This window comes from Ctenopharyngodon idella, chromosome 13 (assembly GCF_019924925.1).
Source record: "Ctenopharyngodon idella isolate HZGC_01 chromosome 13, HZGC01, whole genome shotgun sequence".
In the NCBI taxonomy this organism is placed as follows: Eukaryota; Metazoa; Chordata; class Actinopteri; order Cypriniformes; family Xenocyprididae; genus Ctenopharyngodon; species Ctenopharyngodon idella.
This window is the reverse complement of record NC_067232.1, coordinates 14,603,442-14,631,398: the sequence shown is the minus strand read 5'-3', so window position 1 is coordinate 14,631,398 and position 27,957 is coordinate 14,603,442. Positions and strand designations below refer to the sequence as shown.

The 27,957-nt window shown below is 38.2% G+C and overlaps 1 protein-coding gene across 1 annotated transcript; it reads left to right on the top strand.

Annotated features, from left to right (window-relative positions):
* Positions 1-121: 121 nt before the first annotated feature.
* Positions 122-26,343, top strand: rrbp1a (ribosome binding protein 1a). The gene is given in 30 exon segments (XM_051917482.1): positions 122-340; positions 2,174-3,733; positions 7,144-7,298; positions 7,432-7,554; positions 8,534-8,686; positions 9,077-9,195; positions 9,554-9,707; positions 11,451-11,589; positions 12,221-12,372; positions 12,934-12,968; positions 13,259-13,334; positions 13,439-13,476; positions 13,580-13,661; positions 13,753-13,790; positions 13,896-13,911; positions 13,913-13,972; positions 15,541-15,581; positions 15,694-15,781; positions 18,409-18,501; positions 19,965-20,057; positions 20,177-20,266; positions 20,345-20,437; positions 21,031-21,102; positions 23,839-23,934; positions 24,200-24,283; positions 24,425-24,505; positions 25,167-25,250; positions 25,333-25,428; positions 25,617-25,760; positions 25,848-26,343. Coding segments are annotated over 29 exon segments (4,077 nt in total). The 5' UTR covers positions 122-340; positions 2,174-2,190; the 3' UTR covers positions 25,887-26,343.
* The last annotated feature ends 1,614 nt before the right edge of the window (positions 26,344-27,957 follow it).

Here is a 27,957-nt window from a genome sequence, read left to right as displayed (position 1 = left end):
AGTAAAAAACTACAAATCCCATTCGAGTCAAACAGACCAGCCTTCTTTTACGATAACAAAATTCTATTGGTTTGCAACTGTTTGACTGACTCTACTCTAGCCAATCAGCTGTCCCCTGGATGGACGGAATGTGGGCCACTGACCGGCGTAATGCCAGCGCGAGAAAGTGCCACGACTCCACACAGACATCGACTGACTCCTCAAGCTGGGAATAAGATTTTTTTTGTTTTTTGTTTTATTTTTTTTGCTGGCGTGGTAAGGCACTTAGGTTCGAGATAATCACTTCTGTTAAAACTCTTCCTGAAGTTATTCATCCAACGGAAATCTGCCGCGAGAAAAGGTGAGATTTAAAAGCTTTTGTTATGGCGTTATTCATTAAAAGCTTAAAAGATTTTCAGTAGCAATTAGACGTAAACTTTGATCTCTCCCATTTATTTACTCTCCTCTTTACCTAGATCGTAACTCAGGTGTGTTAAAGACATCTTATTGTAGTTACGAAGCGAATGGCATGACTATAATAAGTGGTTTCACATTTTGATTTGGATGATGCTCCGTTGTAGGCAGACAGTTAATATCAGCTTTTCCTTTGTGAGCTAGCAAAGAAAACTGTCCATTAAATACACTTAATAACACTTTTCTGCTCCTACAACTGCTTTAATGTATGTATGAATTATCCGAAAACTGTTTAAAATATAATTCTGGTTGTTCATTGTCTCATGTTTAAGGGAGAAAAGTACATCTGTTGAGCTGTTGAGAGTAGAAACTCTCACCCTTGATTTCTTATTGTACATTCATTCAACAGCTAACGTTACCATTTGAATAGGTGTCAAAAGCGAGTATGGAGTACAAACACATCTAACATTTATCAGCCTTTTCATTCAGATTCGTTGCAAAATGTTGAGTCTCCCCCTCACTTTCATTTCTTGTAACAACTTTAAATATGTAAGATAAAACATAAGTCAACGTAAAGGTGGCCCTCATAATCTCCCATTGGCCCATTTTACTTTTAGTGAACAGATATATTATAAACGGATGTCACGGTATTAGCATAATGCATGTTTGTTTGATCTAATATTGATTTATGTCTCCTGTGTGTGTGTGTGTGTATATGTGTGTGTGTATATATATATATATATATATATATATATATATATATATATATATATATATATATAAAATAGAAAACTAGTCAAGGGATATGCGAATTATAAACGAGCAGTTTATTTGAAAATCTTTTACCCCAGAAATTTAGCATTCCTACGTACAAGTTACAGATGGCCACTGAACCTCTTTATTATATGTATTGTGCCCTGAAGGCCGTCTAGATTGTTCTTGCTTCTGGAATATAAAGAATTTTTTTTCTTTTTCTTTTATTTCTATTTTTTTTTGACATGCATTTGTGCTTTGGTGCACATTTGAAGTGTGAGGTTGGTATGGCAAGAATTCCATGGAAGCAGCAGAGTATAGAAATTTTCTTTGGCAGAAAGCAGCACATGGTGGAATGGAAAACTCTGCATAATTCAGTCTTCTACCAAGCGCAGTGTTTGCATATTGTATAGAAGAAGCTTTTTCTTCAAAGTTTATAGTAGAAGTTGAGGGTAGCATGCTTGGATGTCTTTTTCTTCTCACAAGTTTCTGTAGAAAATCATTTTTTGGTTGCATGATCCTCTTCTACTGAATGCATGGTTTGCATAGGGCCTACTGAATGGTAGAAGCTTTTGTTCATATTTTATAGAAGTAATTGAGGGTAGCATGCTTGGGCATCTTTTCCTACTCACAAGTTTCTGTAGAAACTGTAGTTTCTGTAATTTTTTGGTTGCATGGGCCTTCTTTCCAGATGAATAAACTGGATGCTCCTGGAACAGGGAATGTCTATTATGCAGTGTAAAGTTTGTGCGAGTCATTCTTTCTTCCCTCCAGGCCAACATTCAAAAGCCAGCCTTTATATCCTTAGAATAAATTGTTAAATAGTAAAGCGATAAATATCTGTTTGATAAAGATAATCTAGGAAATCCTAAGGTAAGATAGCCCAACTTTACTGGGACATTTTTATTTCTTAAGGTACCACTCTTGTGTTAAAAAGCTTTTATGTGGAACTTTAATAGAATATAAAACATGATATTATTGATATAAAATGCCACAAACCTCACCTTTTTTTTTTTTTTTAATATAGAAAGACCACTTGCAGTTATGGACATCTACGATCCTCAGACCCTTGGAATAGTGGTGTTTGGTGGCTTCATGGTGTTCTCAGCTATTGGGATTGCTCTGGTCTCAACATTTTCCATGAAGGAGACCTCGTACGAAGAAGCTATAGCTAAACAGCGGAAGGAGCAGGGCAAGACCCAATCCAGTCAACGATCAGACAAAAAGAAAAAGGACAAGGCAGCTGAGAAGAAAAATCGTGGTAAGAAAAAGGACGATAAGCCCAATGGGAAGCTCCTGGAGTCAGAGGCCACCCCTGAGGTTACAGAAGTAACGGCCGAGCCCAGTCCACTAATTCCTCCAGCCCCGGAACAAGTTGTTGCACCAGCACCTAAACAAGATGCCCCAGCTCAGTCCCCCCAGCCCACCCTTTCTCAAAAGACCACACCACCTGCCCCGGCCAAGAAGTCAGCTCCACCTGCCCCAACCCAGAAATCTGCTTCACCTACCCAAAAGTCTGCTCCATCTCCTCAAACCCAAAAGTCTGCTCCAGCTCCTCCTGCTCAGAAATCCACTTCAGCTCCTCCTGCCCAGAAATCCACTCCAGCTCCTCCTGCCCAGAAATCCTCTCCAGCTCCTCCTGCCCAGAAATCCACTCCAGCTCCTCCTACTCAGAAATCCACTCCAGCTCCTCCTACTCAGAAATCCTCTCCAGCTCCTCCTGCCCAGAAATCCTCTCCAGCTCCTCCTGCCCAGAAATCCTCTCCAGCTCCTCCTGCCCAGAAATCCTCTCCAGCTCCTCCTGCCCAGAAATCCTCTCAAGCTCCTCCTGCCCAGAAATCCTCTCCAGCTCCTCCTGCCCAGAAACCCTCTCCAGCTCCTCCTGCCCAGAAACCCTCTCCAGCTCCTCCTGCCCAGAAATCCTCTCCAGCTCCTCCTGCCCAGAAATCCTCTCCAGCTCCTCCTGTCCAGAAATCCACTTCACCTCCACCTACCCAGAAATCTGCTTCATCTGCCCCAGCCCAAAAGTCCATTCCAGCTGCCCCTGCACAGAAGTCTGCTTCAAATGCTCCAGCCCAGAAGGCTGCTCCATCCACCCCAGCCCAGAAAACTGTCCCACCTGCCCCCGCGCAAAAATCTGCCCAAGCCCAAAAGGCTGTTCCAAATGCTCCAGCTCAGAAATCCTCTTCACCAGCCCCAGCTCAGAATGCTGCTCCGCCCGCCCCAGCCCAGAAATCCTCTCCACCTGACCGAAAACCTAGTCCACCTGCCCCGGCCCCTTCCCAAAAGGCAGCTACAGGTGCTACCCTTGCTACATCCAATCCTACTCCTGAAGATGCCCCACCTGCCTTATCTCCTAAGGATAAGAGGAAGAAGAGAGTCAAAGCAGAGTCTGCTTCTGCTGAGGTTCAGTCTAAATCAGTGGCTCCATTGGAGATGGTTACCAAAAAGGTTCCTGTTATGGCAGTGCCTCCAGTGGGCACTCCAAAAGCTGCCCCAGCGACTGCTTTGCCGGCCAAAGCAGAGGAGACCAAACAGGATGCTCCACCCAAGAAGAAAGCAGGATCCAAGAAGAAGGCAGAGCCAGGTATGTTGTTATCTCCACAAAACCACCCATATTAAGTGGTCAGATAATTACTAGGCAGGATGCACAGACCTGATGGAAGTGGAGGAGGCTGCCCCCTCCTGGTTCCTGTTGAAACTCAAATTTGTTAATAGACAATAGACATTTCACTTAATTAGCATAAGGAATGCTAATGATTATTCGACGATTGATTCATTGTCTTTTTAATTGATAAAAATACAGATATACTAATTGCAAATAACAAAGTTACAAATTAGTAGCAGTATTCATTTCAGGTACAAAAATGTAATAATTAAATGTAAAATAACTCCTGTCTCTGTGTGCTCGCGCTTCGGGTGTGTGCGCGGCTGTGTGCACAGATAACAGTGCGTGAGTACCGAATTAAATTCTCTTTTGCCTCTTCTAGTGTGTAAACTGGCAAGACAAAACATGTGCGAATTATAAACTTTCACTCTATGGTAGTTAAACTCGCAATTAATCCGTGAATCACATGCGTGCCGAACTGTGGGGCCTGGTCCGTACGGATCACAGATCAACTACGATCTGTTTAACCCCTAATAATTTGCCATTTATTTATATTTGTCTTATCCAAGACAAACTGTTAATGTGCATGCTCCTCACACACTGATTGACCTCTGTTGTTTTCTTCTTTTTTTTTTTTGCATTTATCTGGATCATCGTGAAGTGTGGTAGACGCTAATATTAGACCTAGAAAATAAAAAAAGCCAGTAGCACCCAGGTATGTCTTAAAGGAAGTTTGGCTTCAGTATGCCATAACAGGATACTTCTGATTGGTTTGCTAGACCCATTAAATGGACAGAGATAAAACTGTTTTGGCTAGACCACACAGCTGACATCTACATGTAATAAACCTCCAAGCTGAGCTTGGAAAACCTGAATATATAGTATATGTGAAGTGGCTGACTCATGAGTTTATATGCGTGTTACTTCCTAATGTCATTCATCTAATTCAGAGTACCGTCTGGGTTTTCTCTTCTGACAAATAGCGCTGATGTGCTCTATTTCCTTTGTGGGCGGGGTGTTGGAATAGCACTAGTCCTTATTTGCTGATGTTGGCTCTGATTGGTTGCAGAGAGCTCAGAGTGGGTTTATGTCTGAAGTGCTACTCACAGGGGAATGGAGGCAGTGAGCTGCATTCTTCTGCACATGTGCTGGATTTCATGCACGTGTGTGCTAGTTCACAGGCTCTTAGGCACATACGATAGTTTGAGTTTCATTTAAAAATGGTTTCATATTCTGACCATGTCCTTGATTCTCATGCTGTTATGCATAATTTTGGTTTTACTTTGTCTCTATTTTGCACAGATGTGCTGCATATTGTTAAAATAAATCGGAATTAAGCAATACCACACACACACACACACAAAAATAAATTACTCAACCTCACTCATTAGTTAATCTATTGTTAGAACAGTCAACCATCCAGTGTTATCATTATATCATTATACACTTTATACACTGCCCGGCCAAAAAAAAGGTCACTGTTTGGATTTAAATAGGCAAATGCTTAAGAGTTTATGACTTGATCATTATTGCAGTGATTATTATGTTTCTAGCATCTTATATGTTTAGCAACAGTTCTTGTACCCCTAATTGATGGAGTGTGTAGCTTTTCATTTCTTAAACAAACATGTAGGAACTATGACCATACTCTAGGATGACAATGTCAAGATTCATTAGGCTCAAATTGTGAAAGAATGGTTCAGAGAGCATGAAGAATCATTTTCACCTCTGAGTCCAGACCTTAAATTCACTGAAAGTCTTAGGGATGTGCTGGAGTAGACTTTACAGAGTGCTCACCTCTTGCATTGTCAGTACAAGATCTTGACCAAAAATTGATGCACCTCTTGATGGAAATAACATCACAACATTTATTTCAATCAAGAGGTGCCTTGATTTTTGGTCAAGATCTTGTATTGACAATGCAAGAGGTGAGCACTCTGTAAAGTCTACTCCAGCACATCCCAAAGACTTTCAATGAATTTAAGGTCTGGACTCAGAGGTGAAAATGATTCTTCATGCTCTCTGAACTATTCTTTCACAATTTGAGCCTGATGAATCTTGGCTTTGTCATCCTGGAATATGGCCATGATGTGTCTTCCTACATGGTTGTTTAAGAAATGAAAAGCTACACACTCCACCAATTAGGGTTAAAAGAACTGTTGCCAAACATATAACATGCTAGAAAAATAATAACTGCAATAATGATTCAGTCATAGACTCTTAAGCATATGCCTATTTAAATAAAAACAGCGACCCTTTTTTTGGCGGGCAGTGTATTATCATAACTAAAACTAAAAAAATATATAAAAAAATTAATGTATAAAAATAAATGTTAACTAAATTAAAATTAAATATAAAAAAGTTAAACGTATTTATTTCAGTTAGTTGCAAGGCAAAATTTCTCATTTTTGTTTTATTTTTAAGTTGAGGTACTAAAATTACTAAAACTAAAAAAAAAAAAAACTAAATGGACATATCTTAAAAAAAAAAAAAAAACTAAAACACGACAAACACACAACAAAGTAACAAACTTTAAGTAAAATGGAAATGGAAAATATAAAATAAAGACTTTAAAAAAAAAACATTCTTTCTCAAACTCTTTTGAACACCTTCCTTCACACATACACAAAGAGTCGGTCCTTATAAGTATTTCCACTCACTTGTGATGAGGTATTACACTCCTTTGACCATGGGAAAATGCAGAGAGTTTTGCGGCAGCGCGCAGGTGGGTTTCCAAATGCACTCAGAATTCCACTCCTCTCTGCGAAGCTCAGCCCTCTTGGCCCTGTTCAAACAATACTTTTGCCTCAGCTGCTCCATTAGAGGAGCACACAAAGGCCTTTAGTGACTGGACAATAGGAGTTTATCGCCAGTCCTGGGTGCCATCTCACCCTGGTGCCACACTGCAATCATGCCATGCTGGCACTGTCTAAATAACACAGTGAGTCAATAAAGAACATGATAGCACATGCACACACCACTGTACGAGTCCAGTTAACTGTATTGTACATGTCATTCCATTGAAGCTGCACTGTCTGTTCTGTTTTCATTACTGTGCTGATCTGAACTAGAGGGAACATCACTGATTGGATGCTGATCATGCTGTGGGTGTTTAGGAGTGTAATAAATGGGTTGGCGAATTCGCTCTTCAACACAAGGAGTTTAGTAGACACCCTGCTGCGACCAGAGACTGATCTGCCGCAAAGCGCTTCTTAGATTTCTGATTTGGTGTCAAGACAACATACTAGCACTCCAAAAGGGGGCAACTCTGTCTTCTCAGTGGATGGCAGTTATCACTGTGATTTTCTGTGATTTGTTTCTCTCTTTTTCTCTCTTACTCACGCATAACCTTAATAAATGATCTGGGTTTTTTTTGTCTTTCTTTCTAGCGGTGGCTGCAGACCCCGCAGACAGTCCACTGTATCTTCCCTACAAGGCTTTGCTTTCCACAGTGAGGAGTATGGTGTTCAGTGAAGGAGAGGCCCAGCAGCTCATTGAGATTCTGTCTGATAAGACTGGCGTTATTCAAGACACATGGCACAAGGTATGGCCAACTTCCTAAAGTTATGTTTTTTTATGTCTTGTTTTATGTTTTTAAATGAGTATTCTTATACCCATCACTTTATTATAACTCAAGCAGGAAGTTTGTTTAAACAGTGCTTTGTGCATGTTTATAGGCCACACAGAAGGGTGATCCGGTAGTTGTGCTGAAGAAACAGCTGGAGGAACGAGACAAGCAGCTGGCAGCTGAGCAGGAGGACTCAGCAGCTGCTAAAAGCCGACTGAGGGATTTGACTAAAGTGAGGCCTGAAACACTCATTCCAGTAAAAAAAAAATAATGCATAAAAAATTTAAAGTTTGATATGTGCGTACGCATCAAACATTATAAGTACTCTATTATTATTATTTATTATTATTATTATTATAGACTGTATTAAGTGAAAATTGTACAGTCCTTTGATTAAATGTTTTGCTTTAGTCTGATGTTGATCGTTGCAAGGTTTGAACCTAGGATACCATTCAAAAGTTTGGGGTCAGCAAGATTTTGTAATGCTAAACATTTTCAAAACACGAGTTGGATGTGTGACAGAGTATTTCTGTGCCAAAAATACTCTTCCAAATCCTCAGAAACTTCGCAGTCTTTTTTTCAAGTATGGGCCTTTGTAACGTCATGAAGGTCGGAATTCCTTGTACGAGCACTTTGTACGGGAAGAGTGCGCACGCACACGTCGACCAGAGCGAGAGAGCAAGAGCACGCCCATCAACGTGCGTTCGCCTTACGGAAATTGTCGGCAGCGCTGCACAGGTCACAGGACTTCACGAAATCAACAGTGTCACCAAAGAAGTGTGTTTTTGGTTGTGAGGGAAAGATAACCTTGCTTCCCAAAGAACCCAGCGTTAAGTGGAGCTGAGAGTTTTGTGCTCACGCATTAGATATGACCATTGATAGCTTGCAGACGATCGCTATGCAAAAGCTGCGCTTGCTCGTGTAGCTGTTTTCGGAAAGACTCGGTACAGCGTATTTATCTGTTATAAATACGATAAAGCTAAAGACTTTTCAGAGAAATGAAGGATGCACTGCTACTCTATAGGTACTCACGATTAACATGAGATTGGCAAAAACTGTGTGTGATACCCCCCCCTTTAATATTTTTGTGGAAACCATGATACCCTAGCTCAGATGTTCAACCACTATACAGCCCTTGAACAAGAAGCCACAAGTATTGTGATGGCCTATTTTCACGCCGGATCACCTGTGTTTGGTTTGTTTGTGTGTAGGAGCTGTCTGTGGAGAAGTCAAAGGTGGCGTCTGTAGAGACCAGGCTGAGCTCTCAGCTGAGCAAGCGAGAGCAGGACATTATCGCCCTGCAAGCACGTATGCAGGCCAGTTATCAAGACCACCTCGCTGAGACTCAGCAGCTTAATGCCAAAGTGAGAATTCAGCACAGATTCTTTACTGTACACCTGCATGGTAGTGAGACTCTCTGAAAAGTTATGAAATTACAGTTGCATCAGACAAAATATTTATTTAGTGGGACAGTTATTTAAGATAATCATTGCGTTGTAATTTGGGTAATTTACATGATTAACCTCATTATGAATTGGCTGAAGAATGACTAAATCAAATTTTTTTTATTTTTTTATTATTTGTAGTAGATTGTACCAGCGATGGTGGTTTTGTCATTAACATTAGTTGTAATGTTAAATTAGGTAAATGTATTAAATTTAACAGGATTAGATGCTTTTAATTAATCGCATTAGTGAGCTTTGGCAGCCCTAATGTTTACGTGACATGCCTAAGCCCTTTCTGTTCATTCTCAGATCTCGGCTCTCCAGGACCAGCTGGAGAAAGGCCCTAATGCTCAGTTGGCCCGTCTACAGCAAGAGAACTCCATCCTCAGAGATGCACTTAACCAAGCCACCAGTCAGATGGAGAGCAAGTATGAACCTACAACTCCTGCCAAACCCAAAAATGTCTTGCTTGCCTAATTGATCTTTTTCACAATAGTTAGTGACAAATATTGTTTAATATCAGAGACCACACCTTGATGTTCAGAACGTTGGACCAATGATTTTTTTTTTTTTTTAAACATCCCTTCAAGTCCCTGGCACCATTCTCATACGCAACATACATTTTGATGGGTACCTGATAGATTTTCACTTGGATGTATGTCAGATTACAATAGCAAAATGTGTTGCGAATGGAGTTTCATGTTGACTTTTAATACTACACTGGAGTGTTCAGAATAGTGATTTCCCCCTCCCTCTGTATTTAATTAAATTTTTTGGGTCCATCAGACAAAATGCTGAATTGGCCAAACTGCATCAGGACTGCATTCGACTGAATAAGGACCTGGTGGAGAAGAATGAGGCCTTGCAGACTGAAGAACAGCTCAGGAAAAATCTGGAATCTAAAGCTGCCATGGCTGAGAAACAACTAACCCAGCTGCAGGTCAGAAGTCCACCCTTCTTAAACCATTTTGTGCACCACAGACACCAATCATTCCTGTTTAGTTTGCTGAATTGTAGTTAGTTTTGTACCAAAGAGCTGAACAACAAGGGCCCAAGTAGTGCCTCTTATGAAAGATTTCAAAATGCCGCTCTAATTCTTATAAAACATCTCCCAGCATGAGCCCCAGCCTCATTAGAGCATTCTGTTACCACTTGCTGTGCTGTTTAGCCTTGCACATTTGCAGGTACAGTAGGCAAGCTTAGTTTCTTGCAATCTGTGTGTGTATTAAAGAAGCTTGATTAGGCTTGCTGGTAAAGCTCAGACTTTGACCCCCCTAGTGCTGGTGCCTCTACTAATGGGATTGTTCACATGCTGGCAGAACATTTGATTGCCAGTTTGATTGCTCAGTAGTGCTCCGTGGGTTGGAACATGGCCCGAGCTACAGGGAAGCGCTTCTTTGAGCAATCTGGAATGTGAGCCTGCCTAAGCAGTACAGTTTCAGACAGAAGTATCTGATTATTCATACTGGAAGCACAGATAAAACAGCTTTAGCTTTGAGAACAAACTGCGTTTCTTCGCTAATCCACTGCTACAAATCAAAGGCCACCGGATAAAAAGCAGCCTTTTGTTGAAGTGTTTCCTAAGCTCATTTTGAGCATCTAGACAATGTACTGGCATGAGAGAGACATGGGCAATGTCTGGAGAGTGAGTCAGTCATCTAAATTGAAGTGTTTGTGTAGAGCTTGCAATGACTGAAACTGTAAGGTTGTGTAACAATCCAGAGAGAATCAATTTTCCCATGTTAAGTTTGCATAGTCCCTCCTGGTTAGAAATTAGTTTAAGTGAACATCAGGACCTAAAATGAATTTAATGTACAGTGGCTCCAAATAGTAATTGGACACCTAAGCCACACTTAAAACTAAATGAATTCCTTTATCATAATATATCAAAATATCAAATTGCATTATATGTATAGGGCTGCAACTAACAATTATTTTGATAATCGATTAGTTGGCAAATTATTTATAAGTATATAACCGTAAAATGAAAGTTTTGCGCTGAGGAAACATCACACATTAAACAGCACACGCATCTGTCAAAGCGCCTGACAGGGCAAGCCATGTTAAACATTACGCTAATGCATTGGCTTGAAGCTTAAAATAAAGAATTCTCATATTTTGGGCAGCTTGGATCATGTACCTTTCCCGCAGCAGCTTACTCTGTTTCCTCCACTATTTTTAAATGTATTTTGTCCATAGAAATACATTTATTCAGTGCTGTAATTTGACGCGACGGGCGGAAGTTTTCCGTGCACGGTGGGCAGACGCGACTAATCGACAATGACATTAGTTGTTGATTATTTTCATTACTGATTATTATTGATTTTATCGATTAGTTTTTGCAGCCATATTATATAACCAAATATTATACTTAATGACATTTTACATTTAAAAAGATGTATATATAGATATTTTTTTTTTTTCTTATTATAAGAAAAAGGTTAGCATCATTTGTTTGCAGATGTCACTTGGTTTGATTTTTTTGTTATAAAACATTTTTGTGGATCCATTTAGTGGGATTTAAAAAATTTAGGTGGTTATACTCCATTCTGTAATGCTTCATAAGAGGGCAGATATGAATATACTTGACTAACATGATCAAACCTGCTTTGTTCATTAAGACGGAGTTGAGCGATCAAACTTGACCTGTGTTTTCTGTGTTATCATGGTTTGTCCTCTGCAGGCGAACTGGGTGAGCAGCGAACAGGCCTTGCAGAAGCGTCTGGAGGAAGTGAGTGAGGAGCTCAGACAGACCCAGAGCAGCAGAAACAGCCTTCAGACACAACTTGAACAAGCTCAGAAAGACACCACTGCTCTAGCAGGTCAGCACCCACTTTTGTTCTTAAGCAAGGAAGCACATTGTAGAACCACAAGATGGATACAGACTGTTTCAAAAACATTTCTGTATAACTGGAAAAGCAAGATAATAGTTCTGTGTGGGCTTCAAATCCTGCAAGGTGTGATACTTGTAGTATCACCAATGTGCCCTTGAACAAAACACTTAAAGGGATAGTTCACCCAAAAATGAAAATTCTGTCATCATTTACTCACCATCAGGTTGTTCCAAACCTGTATAACAATTTCTTTGTTCTTCTGATCACAAAGGAAGATATTTTGAAGAATGTGGGAAACTGAACCGTTTTGGGGCACCATTGACTTCCATAGTATTTTTTTTTTTTTTTTCTACTATGGAAGTCAGTGGTGCCCCAAAGCAGCCTAGTTACAAACTTTCTTCAAAATATCTTAATTTGTGCTCAACAGACCAAAGAAATTTATACAGGGTTGGAACAACTTGAGGGTGAGTAAATGATGACAGAATTTTCATTTTTGGGTGAACTATCCCTTTAACCTCAGGTTGCTTGTGTACTGTATGTTGCTTTGGACAAAAACATCAGCTATGTTATGAATTAATTATAAGAAATAAGGTTTCTCTTCCTAACTGCATTGTTTCAGAGGCTCAAGCTCGTGTGGCCAGTGTGGAGGTGGAATTGAAAGAGCGGTCCGGACAGTTGGAGAGTCTGCAGAGCCAGCTGAAACAGATACAGGCGGAGAGAGAGCAGCAACTGGAGGCAAGCCAGAACAAAGAACAAAACCATAATCCAGAGGTGACACTCCACTTTTCATGTCCCAATACATTTATCTGTGCCCCTGTATGATAATCATCTGTTAATCAATCATTCAAATTCACCTTATGTAAAAGTCTCATAAAATGATTTGTAGATGTCAAATTGAATAAAAGTGTTAAACATTTAGTTATTTGCATGTTAATTCACTAGTTTTGACATCCCTAATAGTAACTGTTCATCTATTATCAGTCTATACTTTTTCATTTACATTACATTTATTAATTTAGCAGATGCTTTTATTTAAAGCAGCTGTGTCCAGTCCTACTTCTGGAGGGCCACCGTCCTGCAAAGTTTAGCTCCAACCCCAATCAAACATGCCTGAATAGCTAATCAAGTAAGCATACTAGAAACAGGTAGGTGTGTTGAGGCAAGTTGGAGCTAAACTCTGCAGGACAGTGGCCCCCTTGGACTGAGTTTCACCCCTGATCTAAAGCAACTTACATAAATGGGAAATACAACAAGCAGAGATATATACAAATGATTACATATTATATGATGTAGCAGTAATTTCATAAGCATTTGCATTTATCATCATTACAGGCTTTGATGGCTGAACTAGAGCAAGCAAAGAGCAGGTACGATTTACCATCTGTGTATGCTGTGTATTTTATTTAATCATTGTTTTTGTCTTGTTTTCCAATGAAAATATCTATATATGCTTAAAACAGGACATTTACTTGAGATGAAAAATTGCGTAAGATAAAACTTGTATTCAGATGACAATGTATTGAGGGTTTTTTTAATTTAAGTTTTTTGGTATTTAGCATAAACTTTACAAAATTTTAGTACATTAATAAATTTGAAACAACTTTGCCCCCACAACATTTGTTTACAATGAAATTCACATTAACTGTTTAATCTCTAGCTTGAAGGAGAAAGAAAGTAGAGTTTCAACTCTTGAAGAAAAGCTGACCCAACTCAAAAACACCACTGCTAATCAGGTGCCAGTTTCATTAGTAAATTTGACTTTTAATGTGTGTAATGAGTGTTTTTTAAATTTGTTTATTGTACTACCTTTTTTGAACCAATCATATGTCTTCTTCAGGTGGATAACACAACAGAGATGCAACAATTGCAGCACAGGTACAATGAGGATGTTTTCTGCTGCTTCACTAGTGCAGTCCAGTAGTGCTTAGTTGATTTGAATGATTTTAATCTGTTTTTTATCTCTTCATTTGAATTTAAGTATAAAAGAAAAGGATGAGCAAATAGCAACTCTTCAGGGAGAACTACAACAGGTTAAAGAAAAAAGTTCAGACCCCAACACAGTAAGTTGATCATATGCAAACTTGCAAACCTCAAACAACAATTAAATTCAGACTTAACCATTTATGCCATTTTTCTTTTAATTATTTCCAGCTTGAAAACACAGAAATGCTGGAAAAGCTGCAAAACAGGTATGCGTCAGTTGTGATCCAATTAACAGCTTCAAATTCATATTTTTTTTCACAATCTGCAATTAAGATTTAATGCCAAGTGTTTTCTTTTTCCTGTTCTTGTAGTTTGAAAGAAAAGGAAGTCTCAGGTGGTTTCGCTTGAAGAAGAGTTGAGGCAGTCTAAAGAACAGTACAACACTAAAGTAAGTGACACTTTGCTGTTATTATCCTGTTAGTATGTTTGACTTGTACAGCTAAAGTGTATAATTTGTTAGTTTAAAGGGGTCCTATTATGCTTTTTTTTTATATTTTCAACTTTCTTTATTGTTTAATGTTGCTGTCTGAACATGAAAAAAGTCTACTTCAAAGGAAGTCATTCTGTATCAGCAAACACAGTTTCTAAACTCCCTTAAACATTTCCGAAACACTCTTAAAGGGTTAGTTCACCCAAAAATGAAAATAATGTCATTAATTACTCACCCTCATGCCGTTCCACACCCGTAAGACCTTCGTTCATCTTCGGAACACAAATTGAGATATTTTTGTTGAAATCCGATGGCTCAGTGAGGCCTACATAGGGAGCAATGACATTTCCTCTCTCAAGATCCATAAAGGTACTAAAAACATATTTAAATCAGTTCATGTGAGTTCAGTGGTTCAATATTAATATTATAAAGCGACGAGAATATTTTTGGTGCGCCAATAAAAACAAAATAACGACTTTAGTGATGGCCGATTTCAAAACACTGCTTCAGGAACACGCTGATTCATAACGCTCCGAAGCTTCCTGAAGCAGTGTTTTGAAATCGGCCATCACAATATAAGTCGTTATTTTGTTTTTTTTGGCGCATCAAAAATATTCTCGTCGCTTTATAATATTAATATTGAACCACTGTACTCACATGAACTGATTTAAATATGTTTTTAGTACCTTTATGGATCTTGAGAGAGGAAATGTCATTGCTCCCTATGTAGGCCTCACTGAGCCATCGGATTTCAACAAAAATATCTCAATTTGCGTTCCGAAGATTAACGGAGGTCTTACGGGTGTGGAATGGCATGAGGGTGAGTAATAAATGACAGAATTTTCATTTTTGGGTGAACTAACCCTTTAAAGCAGTTGACCAATCACAACACACTGGTCCAACCAATCCAATCAGAGCACAAAGGAGGGGCTTCATAGAGACCGGATCTAAACAGAGGCTACATCCAAAATCACGTACTTCCCTACTAAATAGAAGGTGAAAAACAGTATGTGACAAAGGAAGTATGTACGAATTCACAGTGCTCATAAAAGAGTAGGCAAAGTACCCGGATGACCCACTACTTCCGGCGAGATTCTGAAGTGTGTAAATGATGGATACTTATCTCATTAGGCCTCGGGAGAGGATTTGTGAATGGCAGTGAAGTGATGCAGCTGTCTAGGTCACATGACATAGACAACATGGCGAATGTCGTGTATCCGGATTACATTCATACTACACACATTCATATTGTATATAACATACTTTTATTTAGCGGTCACAAAGTAAGAACTTTCGCAAGAATTAGATCGTTAGAGTGGGAAGTAAGGTGCTGAAACTATATTTATTTATTTATTTATTTATTTATTTATGTATTTATTTTTACAAAGTGTTTTTTGAACATTCAAGCATAAAACCTATTCTAGTAGACCCCAAATACTAAATCAAGACTTTGAAAAAGGGCATAATAGGTCCCCTTTCAAAAAAGTGCTTTGGACCATTTCTATAAACACACTCTTCATTTACAGCTGGCAGACAGCACAGCCAAACTGGAGTCATTACAAAAAAGGTACATATTCTGTACTATTGCATGTTTTTCCTGTCAGCCACCCACATTAATATCATTCTTTGATCATTTTTTTTCCTCCACAAGTTGAGTGGTTTTTCATGATGTTTTCCAGTGTATCTGAAAAAGAGAGCCTAGTGACATCACTACAACAGGAAGTGCAGCAGCTCAAGGAACTAAATCAGTCACAAGGCAAGAGTTACGTAAGTAGCTGAGACAATTGTGGATGTGTCATCTTGCATGTACGCAGTGATTCATAGAAATATGCGTAGGCACACATCTCATCATGTCAGCTGGGTATATGGCCTTGCTGTATAAAGTAAATTGTTGCAGTGCTCTTGTATTTCCATTTCAGGAGTGTTGACAAAAAATACCATATACAGGTTTTTCTGTGTGTGTAAAATGTGACCGGTACTACTGGTAATGAAAATAGTGACACTGATCAAGGAAGTATTATCATTTTATTCCGCAGTTTTTAGTTTAAAAGAAACCTCAAATAATTTCTTTCATATTATTTAACTATTTTAAAGTTCCTTTTGGTTTAGTCAATGTTTAGTCGTGCTGAGAGTCGTGCAAGACTCCGGCTGTTCAAAATCATGCTGCACCACAGAGTCACTTGCATAGTTTTCCATTAAAATACAACGATTTAGGACAAATATATGTACTTGCTTACTTCACCCTAAGAGATTGTGTATTGTGGGTTTTTCACTAACAGGTTTTTGTGCCTTGAATAAGTATGCCTTACCCTGTATATAGAAATAATATAAATCGCACTTTCTTTTTCTGTTTGCACAGTTTTTTCAAATACCTTAACTCAGACTCATTGATGCCACTTTGTTCATTCTTGAAGTGAACTTTTGCCTGTATTGTGATTAGATTCACTGTTTTGAACTTGAGAATGCGAGTACAGAATGACGCGAGTACAAATGGTGTGCGTTAAGCCTGCTGTGAGATGTCCACGGCACAGCGCTTCCCGTCTGCTGTGCGACAGGTTGACACTCTGCCAGAGCCTTAGGAGACAATTAAGAACCCACTTTTTCCAACCCGTTCTTATACAGTATCTCACAGAAGTGAGTACACCCCTCACGTTTTTGTAAATATTTTATTATATCTTTTCATGTGACAACACTGAAGAAATGACACTTTGCTTCAATGTAAAGTAGTGAGTGTACAGCTTGTATAACAGTGTAAATTTGCTGTCCCCTCAAAATAACTCAACACACAGCCATTAATGTCTAAACCGCTGGCCACAAAAGTGAGTACACCCCTAAGTGAAAATGTCCAAATTGGGCCCAAAGTGTCAATATTTTGTGTGGCCACCATTATTTTCCAGCACTGCCTTAATCCTCTTGGGCATGGAGTTCACTAGAGCTTCACAGGTTGCCACTGGAGTCCTCTTCCACTCCTCCATGACGACATCACGGAGCTGGTGGATGTTAGAGACCTTGACCTCCACCTTTCGTTTGAGAATGCCCTACAGATGCTCAATAGGGTTTAGGTCTGGAGACCTTCTTTAGCAAGGTCTCCAGACCTTGGTCTCCGGTAATCCATGTCCTTAGTCTGCTTGTCTTCAGCAAACTGTTTGCAAGCTTTCTTGTGCATCATCTTTAGAAGAGGCTTCCTTCTGGGACGACAGCCATGCAGACCAATTTGATGCAGTGTGCGGCTTATGGTCTGAGCACTGACAGGCTGACCCCCCCACCCCTTCAACCTCTGCAGCAATGCTGGCAGCACTCATACGTCTATTTCCCAAGCACAACCTCTGGATAAGACGCTGAGCACGTGCACTCAACTTCTTTGGTCGACCATGGCGAGGCCTGTTCTGAGTGGAACCTGTCCTGTTAAACCGCTGTATGGTCTTGGCCACCATGCTGCAGCTCAGTTTCAGGGTCTTGGCAATCTTCTTATAGCCTACGCCATCTTTATGTAGAGCAACAATTCTTTTTTTCAGATCCTCAGAGAGTTCTTTGCCATGAGGTGCCATGTTCCAGTGACCAGTATGAGAGAGTGAGAGTGATAACACCAAATTTAACACACCTGCTCCCCATTCACATCTGAGACCTTGTAACACTAACGAGTCACATGACACCAGGGGAGAGAAAATGGCTAATTGGGCCCAATTTGGACATTTTTACTTAGGAGTGTACTCACTTTTGTGGCTAGCGGTTTAGACATTAATGGCTGTGTGTTGAGTTATTTTGTATAACAGCAAATTTACACTGTTATACAAGCTGTACGCTCACTACTTTACATTGTAGCAAAGTGTCATTTCTTCAGTGTTGTCACATGAAAAGATATAATAAAATATTTACAAAAATGTGAGGAGTGTACTCACTTCTGTGAGATACTGTACATGCCACATGTCCAAGAATTTTGGGGAAAAAGTGCCCTAGAGTATTTATTGCTGCATGCAGGTAAACTCATGGCAATTATAAGAGAAGTCACCAAGAATTTTGTTTTTATTTTTTTATTTTATTTTATTTTATTTTATTTTAATGGTATCTGCAAAAAGTGATTGACTGTCATAAAGCTAAAAGCAATACAATGATTCAGAATCAGATAAATATATTTAAATCTAACCTGTGACTTTGATAATCTGGTTTATCTCTGATATTTTTTGTTTTGGCTAGTAGAAGTTCTGAATAGCTGGTAACTTAATGTTGTAGCCAAATTGGCTGGTGAGTGAAAAAGTTCATTTCAAACCCTGCTCTTACCTAAAACAGAAGATAAAACAGAATTAGATAAAACAGAATGTCAATTTTAAGAGGTTGTTGTGCTCTTAATGTAAATATTGCGTTCAGTTGTCTCTGAGCATATAATGTTATTACAGGAGAGTTTGGAGGACATGCTGAAATCTTTCCAGACCGAGACCAAAGAAGTTCTTCACTCTCTTTTCCCACACATCAACATAGAGACAGCACAGGTGTCTAGGATTTCAGTTTTCTTGTGGTTTCATTTCTCAGTTTTGTTTTTGGATTCACTTGTAATATTGGCTTGTTTTGGAAATGCAAATACATGTAACATCAGTCCCTCTACAACAGGGGTTCCCAATTCCACCTCCCCACTCTACACATTGTATGTCTCGCTTATCTGACACGCTCAGTTGAGGGGTGAGTTCCATTTTGACCGTACGTGCGGTACAAAGTGGACTTAAAAGGGCATTTTGCCATCTTAAGGGAGATTCCAATCCGAAGCAGATGAGTTTGTATGTGGTTGTCCGTGGGTGTAAAGAGCAATAGACACTACAGTTACAAGTCAGCTTTAATGGTTACAGGTTAAATGCGATAAAAATACATATTGCCAAATTACGTTTATTTTCATATTAAACATTGCAACTTATATTTATCACTCAGTTTAGGGCTTTTGAATTGGACGGATTAGATTATGTGAAATTTATAATTAATATTTATATGGATGTATTATAAATGAAAGTATGGTAATTTATATTATATATTATTATATATATTATATTATTTATATTATTGCATAAAACTGTAAACTCTTCTAATATGCGTGACTTGAGACACTGCAGGGTGTTGCGAATAAATGCATTTTGTCAAATGAAGTGAACTTCAAAAGTGCTCAGGGAGTAGGGAGCAGTGAACACTTTGTAGGGACGCTGTCAATCGGGACGCGCCCAAGTTCATTGAGCTCTGTTCTAATGAGCTGATGATCTGAATCAGGAGTGTTAGATAAGAGACATACAAACTGTGCAGAGTGGGGAGGCACGAGGACTGGAGTTGGGAAGCTCTGCTCTATATGTACACTACAAAAGTTTGGGGTTGAAAAGTTTTTTTTTTTTTTTAAATTGTTTTTGAAAGAAAGCTCACCAAGGCTGCCTTTATTTGATCAAAATACAGTAAAAACAGTAATAAGTGAAATATTATTACCATAACTGTTTTCTATGTAACAAATGTAATTTATTCCTGTGATGACAGCTGAATTTTCAGCATCATTACTTTTCAGAAATCATTCTAATATGCTGATTTGGTGCTCAAGAAACATTTCTTATTTCATAGTTTTTAACTGAAAACAGTTGTGCTGATTAATATCTTTTGTGGAAAACATGATACATTTTTGTTTCAGGATTCTTTGATAAATAGAAAGTTTGAAAGAACAGCATTTATTTAAAGTATGGCATTACAAAAGATACATGTCTTTACTGTCACTTTTGAGCTATTAAATGCACTGTTGCTGGATAAAAGTATTAATTTTTTTTTCTCTAACAAAATATTTTAGTGACCCCAAATAGTAGTGTACTTGTACTTGTCATAAACATTAAGTGGAGTCCCTTTTATGAATAAATGGATGTACATATCTTCCATCACTTTCTCTATTCACATCCTTAAATGCTAGCTAATCCTGTCTCTCATTCTTTTCCTTTAGACCAAATGGCTGCAGGACTTTGCTGTGAAAGCACAAGAGGTGCTAAATCAAAAGCAACAGAGCCAAGAATCCCAGCAAAGCACAGAGATGGAGGTGAGTATGCTGCAATTTCTGGCCTTGTGCTATTATTATCTTTAAGTGGCTCTTCGTCGCCCCCTAGTGGGCATGTAAGGCATATTTGTAGTTATTACAGTGCTGTTTTTATTATATAGGAGTTAATTGTGAAACTACAGGCAGCCCAGGAGAGTCAGTGCACACTACAGTCTGAGTGTGAACAGTACAGGAGCGTACTGGCTGAGACGGTAAGAATATACACTAACAATTTGTTTCTGCTTAATGGGAATGGTATTAAGCCAGATTTTTTCCCTCTTGTTCTATAGGAGGGGATGCTGAAAACACTTCAGAAGAGTGTAGAGGAGGAGGAGAGGGTGTGGAGGACCCAGATAATGGAGTCAGAAGACAAACTTAAGATGGTGGGTCTTTACACTGTATTAACACACACACACACACACACACACACACACACACACACACACACACACACACACACACACAGCAATTCTGCAGACACAGAGAAAAAAAGTTTTATTTTATTATAGAAAATATCTTTTATATTTGGTTCTGATTTTGTTATCAAGTTTTCATGAACAAGCTTTATTTATGGATAACTTTTCGGGGGAAATTCGGAATCAGAAAGAGCTTTACTGCCAAGTGTGCTTGCACACACAAGGAATTTACCTTGGTATTGAAGCTTCCAATACACACATAAATAAAGACAATAAATAAAAAATATAGAATAAAAAATATAAAATTATAGAAAGACAGATAGGTTTAGTCAGAATAAACTTTTACAGATAATGAACATTTACAGTATTGTGAATAATATTATGAATAAATGAATTTATGAAGATATTGCACTAAACAGTGGAGTTTTGCACTTGGAAGGCATTTAACTGTTCAAGAGGGAAATGGCCTGTGGGAAGAAACTGTTCCTGTGGGAAGATCATTCCACCACCAAGGGACAGTACATGTGAAAGTTTCAATGTGTCATTTTGTGTTTTCATAGGCACTCAAAAAGGTGCAGGAATTAGAAGAGACAACAGACAGCTTGAGAGCGGCAAACCAGAGCACCCAGCAGGTATAGATTTCACCAGTAGAAATTAGTTTTTGCACTGTAGGAATACAAAAGATGAGATCTTTTGTAAAAAACGTATTTTGAGAAAAATGTGTCGGGCTGTATAAATAAGTGTAACCTGAAAATATCCGGTCACTATTTAAAATATCTGACAAGTTCCTTTATATATGACACGTACAGATAAAGGCATTTTTTTTAAATAGTTATCTTCATAAACCTTAGAAAGAATATAAAGTATTATTGAAGTATTAAATATTTAATATTAGGACTCAACTGAGTCACATTCAGTTCAAATTTGAGGTCATATAAAGTCTTTAATATCTTAAGTGGTAAACAGTTTTAAGTTTTATTCATTTTAAGAGATCTTTAATTTGGGAATGGAAATACAGGCCTATTAAATGTAAAACGTGATTATTAATCTTCCAAATTTTAGGATTTATTTAAATGTGAATGCTGCATTTTTCAAAGTAAAATCGTGTCGCTGTTGCACATACAGGCTTGCGGCTTCAGTGCACTTCAAAATCAGTGAATACCGCAGTGAATGTTTACATTATAGTGGTTTACATTGTAATACGTTGTAGATGGTTGTAACAGTGCATATTTTATCTCCCTCATCTCTTTGAATGAGCTGTAGACATTGAAAAAAGAAAGAAGAGTCTCTGTGTATTTCAGACTTGTTTATAATTAATAGTGTAGAGTGGCATCATGCATAAAATTTTCTTTACCCTGGTAATTATTGGTATTTTGCTTACACAAAAATTAAATCTGGCGATTAATTCAACAAACTCTTGTAGCTTCGGGCCACTCTGTCCAATACAAAGACTAAGAACTTTTTTTTAACACATTTAGAAGAATAAAGATTTAACTAGTATTAGCACAATAACATTTGATGTCTTTCTTTAAACTCATTATTATTGTATTAGTAAAATCTAATGTCACTAATTTGTATGTATTAATATATTGGTGCATAAACCAAAATATATACACAAGGATAAAAAATCATGAGTATTTTAAAGGGTTAGTTCACCCAAAAATGAAAATGTAATTTATTACTCAGCCGCATGTCGTTCCACACCCGTAAGACCTTCATTCATCTTCAGAACACGAATTGAGATATTTTTGATGAAATCCGATGGCTCAGTGAGGCCTCCATTGCCAGCAATGCCACTGAAAATCTCAAGATCCAGAAAGGTACTAAAAACATATTTAAAACAGTTCATGTGAGTTCAGTGGTTCAACCTTAATATTATAAAGCGACAAATAATGACTGTTCAACAATATCTAGTGATGGCAGATTTCAAAACACTGCTTAGAAGCTTTACGAATCTTTTGTTGTTCGGAGCGCCAAAGCCACGTGATTTCAGCAGTTTGATATGCGATCCGAATCACTGATTCGAAACAAAAGATTTGTAAAGCTTCAAAGATCGGCCATCACTAGATATTGTTGAAAAGTCGATATTTTGAGGGGGTTTTTGGAGCACAAAAGTATTCTTGTCGCTTTATAATATTAAGGTAGAACCACTGTACTCACACAAACTGTTTTAAATATGTCTTTAGTACCTTTCTGGATCTTGAGAGGTTTGGTGACATTACTGGCTATGCAGGCCTCACTGAGCCATAGGATTTCATCAAAAATATCTTAATTTGTGTTCAGAAGATGAACGGTCTTACAGGTGTAGAACGACATGAGGGTGAGTAATAAATGACATAATTTTCATTTTTGGATGAACTAACCTTTTAAAACCGTAGTTAGCCTGTTTTGTAGAGCTGCACGATTAATCGTAAAAAGATCGCGATCTCGATTCAAGCACCCACGCGATCCTACTTTATTAATGACAACGATTCTCCCGCGTCTATTAAACCTTTGACAAAATCATACCGGAACGTTCAAATCTGTGTTCGTGCTGCCAGAGCCAGAGAGAGCCGTTTTGAATCACATATTAGTTATTTCTGTGTTACAAATATTCACATTATCTAAGAAATACTGAGATATAAGTTTTAAGTTAGTATTTAAACACCGATGTCTACGATAGCGATCAAAATAGAGCAAACTACCTTTTGAAACGAACTTGGCACGTCAAATAACGGTTGTATCAATTACATCTAATTCCACTAGGTGGCGACAACTGACTGTTAAAAAATTTATTTGTCATTGAATCGTTCATTCAAAAGATTCGTTCAAAAACACTGATTCATCCAGAAATCAAAACAAGTATTTATTAATGAGTCATTGAATTCATTCAAAACCATTTTTTAAATAATTCATTCAAACATTTTCCAGCAATTAGAGTCAGCAATTTATATTTTGTCAGAATCTCTATTAAATTACAAATGTGTATTGTTTGGTTGTATATTCAGAATCGTGATGTCTATTTGAAACCAAAAAATCGTGATTCTCATTTTATCCAGAATCGTGCAGCTCTACCATTTTGATAAGCCATATTAAGTCCTGATAGGATACTGAGATTTGTTCTGTATGGATATACGGTATTTTATTTGTGCAGGTAAAAAGCCTTAAATTTGATTTTAAAAACCCTGCAGATACCCTGCATTTAAACATGAAACAAGCCGATGTTTTGGTTCATGCTACTTTAGTAGTTTGAAACAAGCCGATGTTTTGGTTCATGCTACTTTAGTAGTTTGAACCAAGTGTATAAAATGAATTGCATTTATAACAGCTCTCAATATTTCTCATTGAATCTGTACCCTTATCTTTCCATGTTCTTTCCCTGAGTGCAGCTGGAGGAGAAAATTGTGCTGCTTGAGGCCCAGTTGGAGAAACAGCTGCAGTCAGCTTCCCCTGACAGCCAGAGTCAATCTGAAGAGATGACGCACGTGAGTGCACACTCCTGCCTAAAGGCCTATTCACTAAAACACAATATGAGATACAAAAGCAAAACAAAGTCATCTTAGTCATTCAATCCATTATAAATATTCTTATAAATAATAGTTTGTCTGTGTGAATGGATTGATAGACATGCATTGTTTAATTTCATCTGACATTGTGAATAGGTCTTGAGCTTCTGATACATAAACTATGACCTACATGTGGCTCATCCTGCTCTGTCATTTAACAGGTTGTTTGTTTGTTTGTTTTCAGTTGAAGCAGGTTTTAGCAGAATCTGAAAGACAGCTGAGTGTGGCCATGATGGAGGCACAGACGCAGAGGGAGGAACTTTCACAGGTTGGTTTCCTTTGAAATCCAAACATTTGCTAAGGGTTTACACCCAATATTCTTTGTTTACACACAATCCTGTGCCAAACACGAGGCTTCACCAAAGAAAAAAGCAGTTGGTTTTGTTGAGTGACAGCTTTCATTTTCCAGGTCAGGCAGCAACTGAGTGACGTGACAAAGCGAGCTCAGGGAGTGGCGGAGAACGGGCGGCCTGAGGCGGAGGAGTGTCAGGTTAGGGTGCGACGCAGAAAGGCACCCTGCACCTCACTTGGCAGTATTAGATAGATTTTTCAGTACTCTGGCTGGGTCTCAAAATGAAGCAATGCAGACAGAAGTAGTCTTTTAAAAAATGGTTTGCTGACTACGTTTTGAGACAGTCTGTATACTACTGTTATTATTTATAAAAAGTCAGTGTCACTATATGTCTCAAATTTGGTCATATTTTGTTTAAATTACTTGACCATAAATTATTTTTGGTTTTTGAGGATAATTTCCCCTATACCGGAGGTTATATTTACATACCATATACATCTTTTTCTCCCTATCTAGTGCTGCCAATGAGATGTTTTACTCGTAATTCTTACCGTTCATATTTCAGCATTTTGTTTCAGCAGCTTCTGTTAACCCAGGCGCCTGTTTTCACCTCTGAATATCTCCACTCTTGGGTTTCTCTCACACTTACATTTTTAACCACTAACATTTTGTCTTTTGCGTTTGAAACTCACACTTCTTTGAATATCTTACAGTTTTTCTCAGGATTTTATGCTTGTTTTCACTCTCATTTTTGAATGCAGTGTGCACTAATGCAACTCTTGTGTTGGCTGGCATGGAAAGGTTTCGCAGTAGCTCTCATGGGTTAGCTGATGTGGTACTGTTTTGTTGGCTTGATCAGGTCCAGGCTCAGCTGGAACAGACATTGGAAAAACTGCAGGGTGAACAGGCTCTAAACCAGCAGCTCTCTGCAGAAGTGGAGCAGGTACAGCAGCGTCCATGACCTTGTTTCTTCTTGATTTTTAAAAGCCTATTATTCATTAAACTCATTATTCCGTCCTTTTTAGGCTCAGGAGGCCTTCAAAAGACAGCTTCAGAGCCATCTCGAACAGATGAAGTCAGCTGAAGACACTGCAGCCATGGGGGATGTTGTTCAGCTGAAGGTACTCTGCATTTTGACCAGCTGATAACCAGTATGATGTTTTTTTGTCTTTTTTAATGTGTTCACAAGCTCCAGAATTTGACGCAGCATGTGAAATCACTCTCAAAGGATGGAATGATTTAGTATTTTAATATTGAATGTAACCTTCAATGCTGACATGACAATAATGCTTGTGACTTGGTGTTTTAGGAGTGTCTAGAGAAGGAGCGAAAAATGACCAAAGATTTGGGCCAGGCAGCCACCAAACTCCAGCAGCTGCTAAAAAATAGTCAGGACCAACTTGCCAAAGAGAAGGAGAAAGTCAGAACCCTGCAGGATCAATTGCAAGACAAGGTAAAAACATCATACAAAATAAGTTTATACAGTAGCACGAATAGCTGCATGACTATGTTAATGTCGTTTATGTGCTTCGATTTACAGGAGGGTGATGGAGAGCTGAAGCAAGGCACTTCTGTTTGAGGTGGAAAATGAACCCTTTTGCCAAAAATTGCCTTAAGATGACCAAAATGAAGCATTCCAGAATTTTTTTTTTTTTTTTTTTTTGTCGTACTATAGTCTTGGGAGAAATTGTATGAAGACTGAGAAATCTAACTCGTGCAAACATTTTATTTCAGAGATGTGCTGGAACTATTTTCACTTTACATTCCATCTTAAACCTTCTGGCTATGTCAGAAATTATTCCTCCACTGCCTTATATATTGTGTTCTCGCACCTCTCCTCCTGATGTCAGTGTTAAAAGGGAAAACGTATGTACGTTACGCGTGCATCAACTAGTGCAATTAATTACTTGTAAGTGAATGAGTATGCATAATTGTATGGTACATGGGTACAGCATTTGGAATGCCTTCTCTGTAGCTGGCTTCAACACCACTGTATAAGTCTGATAATTAATAAATAAACAGCAATATGGCTTTCAGTGTTTCAAAAAGGCTGTTCATTTCAGGCATAGATGCATCTGGATTTAGAATTTAATTCTTTGGATAAACATTTTTACCATTTTAAAAAAATTCTTCTGAGAACCAGAAAAAAAGGTTTTGTGAATTTAGTATTTTTTTTTTTCATGTCATTACATTGTTTAGCATAAGAAAAAAATGGAAAAATAACATTTTTGAAAAATGATATTTTATTCATATGTTATGCTATGTCCTCAGTAGTGGACACCAGGGCACAATTTAAATGTTAAAAAGACATGAATAGGCAAAAACAATGTGATTGTGACCAATCAATTTGTAGGTTTCAGGATTTTTTATACAAAACTTTGTATAAAGATGACTCTCAACCATGTTATGAAAGATACGAAAGAATGATTTAATACCATTTTGTAGAGTTGCGGTACTCTGACTCGAGTCCAATTTTCAATGAACTCGGACTTGTCACGCACTCGGGTGAATTTGTACTCGGACTTGACACGGACTTGGACATTGTTGACTCGGAAACAGTCGAGTACAGTCCCGAGTCCGGGCACTGAAGGAAGGACACAATATAGTATTATTCAAAAACGAAACGAAACTACTTACATTGTATTGTTGCAGCGTTGAGCATTGTAGCCAATCGCAGACATGTACGTTGAGCGCGTGAACGCAATTGTCCATCAGATCAGAGGTGTTTTTAGAGTCGCCATGCGGAGAATTCGCCCAAAATGTATGCGTTCAGAATCAGCACAAGCTTTATACTTTCGCAAATCCCCTCATAACCAGCAAAGTCTACTCTCGACGCGATGTAAATAAGAGATTCACTGTGTAGTGTGGACTACTTCATTGTTTATGACATGTTTTTGTGAGAGTGCTGAACGTGGTAAGTGACTGCTTAAAGGGTACGCTATTGAAAATCAGAATAATAGTTTTGTTTTTCATGTTGCTAGAGGACCAGTGGTCACGTTCACACTGCAAAGTTTTAGGAGTGATAACTGCATTTAAATGTGGGAGTGAATCGGCCAAATTCTTGTTTTGTGTGAGGCTAAATAAGGTATTAACAAAAAAAAAAGGAAAAAAAAAAAAAAGAAAGAAAAATCATCTTGTTTAAAAGTTTACCCCTGGCTCTGAAAGGGTTAGTAAGAGAAAAGGTAGGAAAGACATTATTAAATGAATCCATGTGACTACAGAGGTTTAACTTATGTTATTATTTTATGAAGTGACACGAGTGCTTTGTTTGTGCAAAAATGTACATAATTTACCACTTTATTTACGAAAATATTGATCTGCAATGCGCATTCACAAGAGCATCATGACACATGCTTTGTGTTCACACAAGAGCTGACGTTGCATGAACATGCTTTGGATAATATTATTTTGTAAATAAAGTGGTAAATTAAGTTTTTTGCACAAACAAAGCACTAACGTCACTTCATTAAATTGAGTTTCAACCACTGGAGTCACATGGATTACTTTAATGATTTACTACCTTTCTGGGGATTGAAAGTGGTAGTTGCATTGGATCTTAGATTACATTTCGTTCCGAAGATGAACAAAGGTCTTACAGGTGTGGAACGACATGAGGGTGAGTAATTAATTAACAGAAATTTCATTTCTAG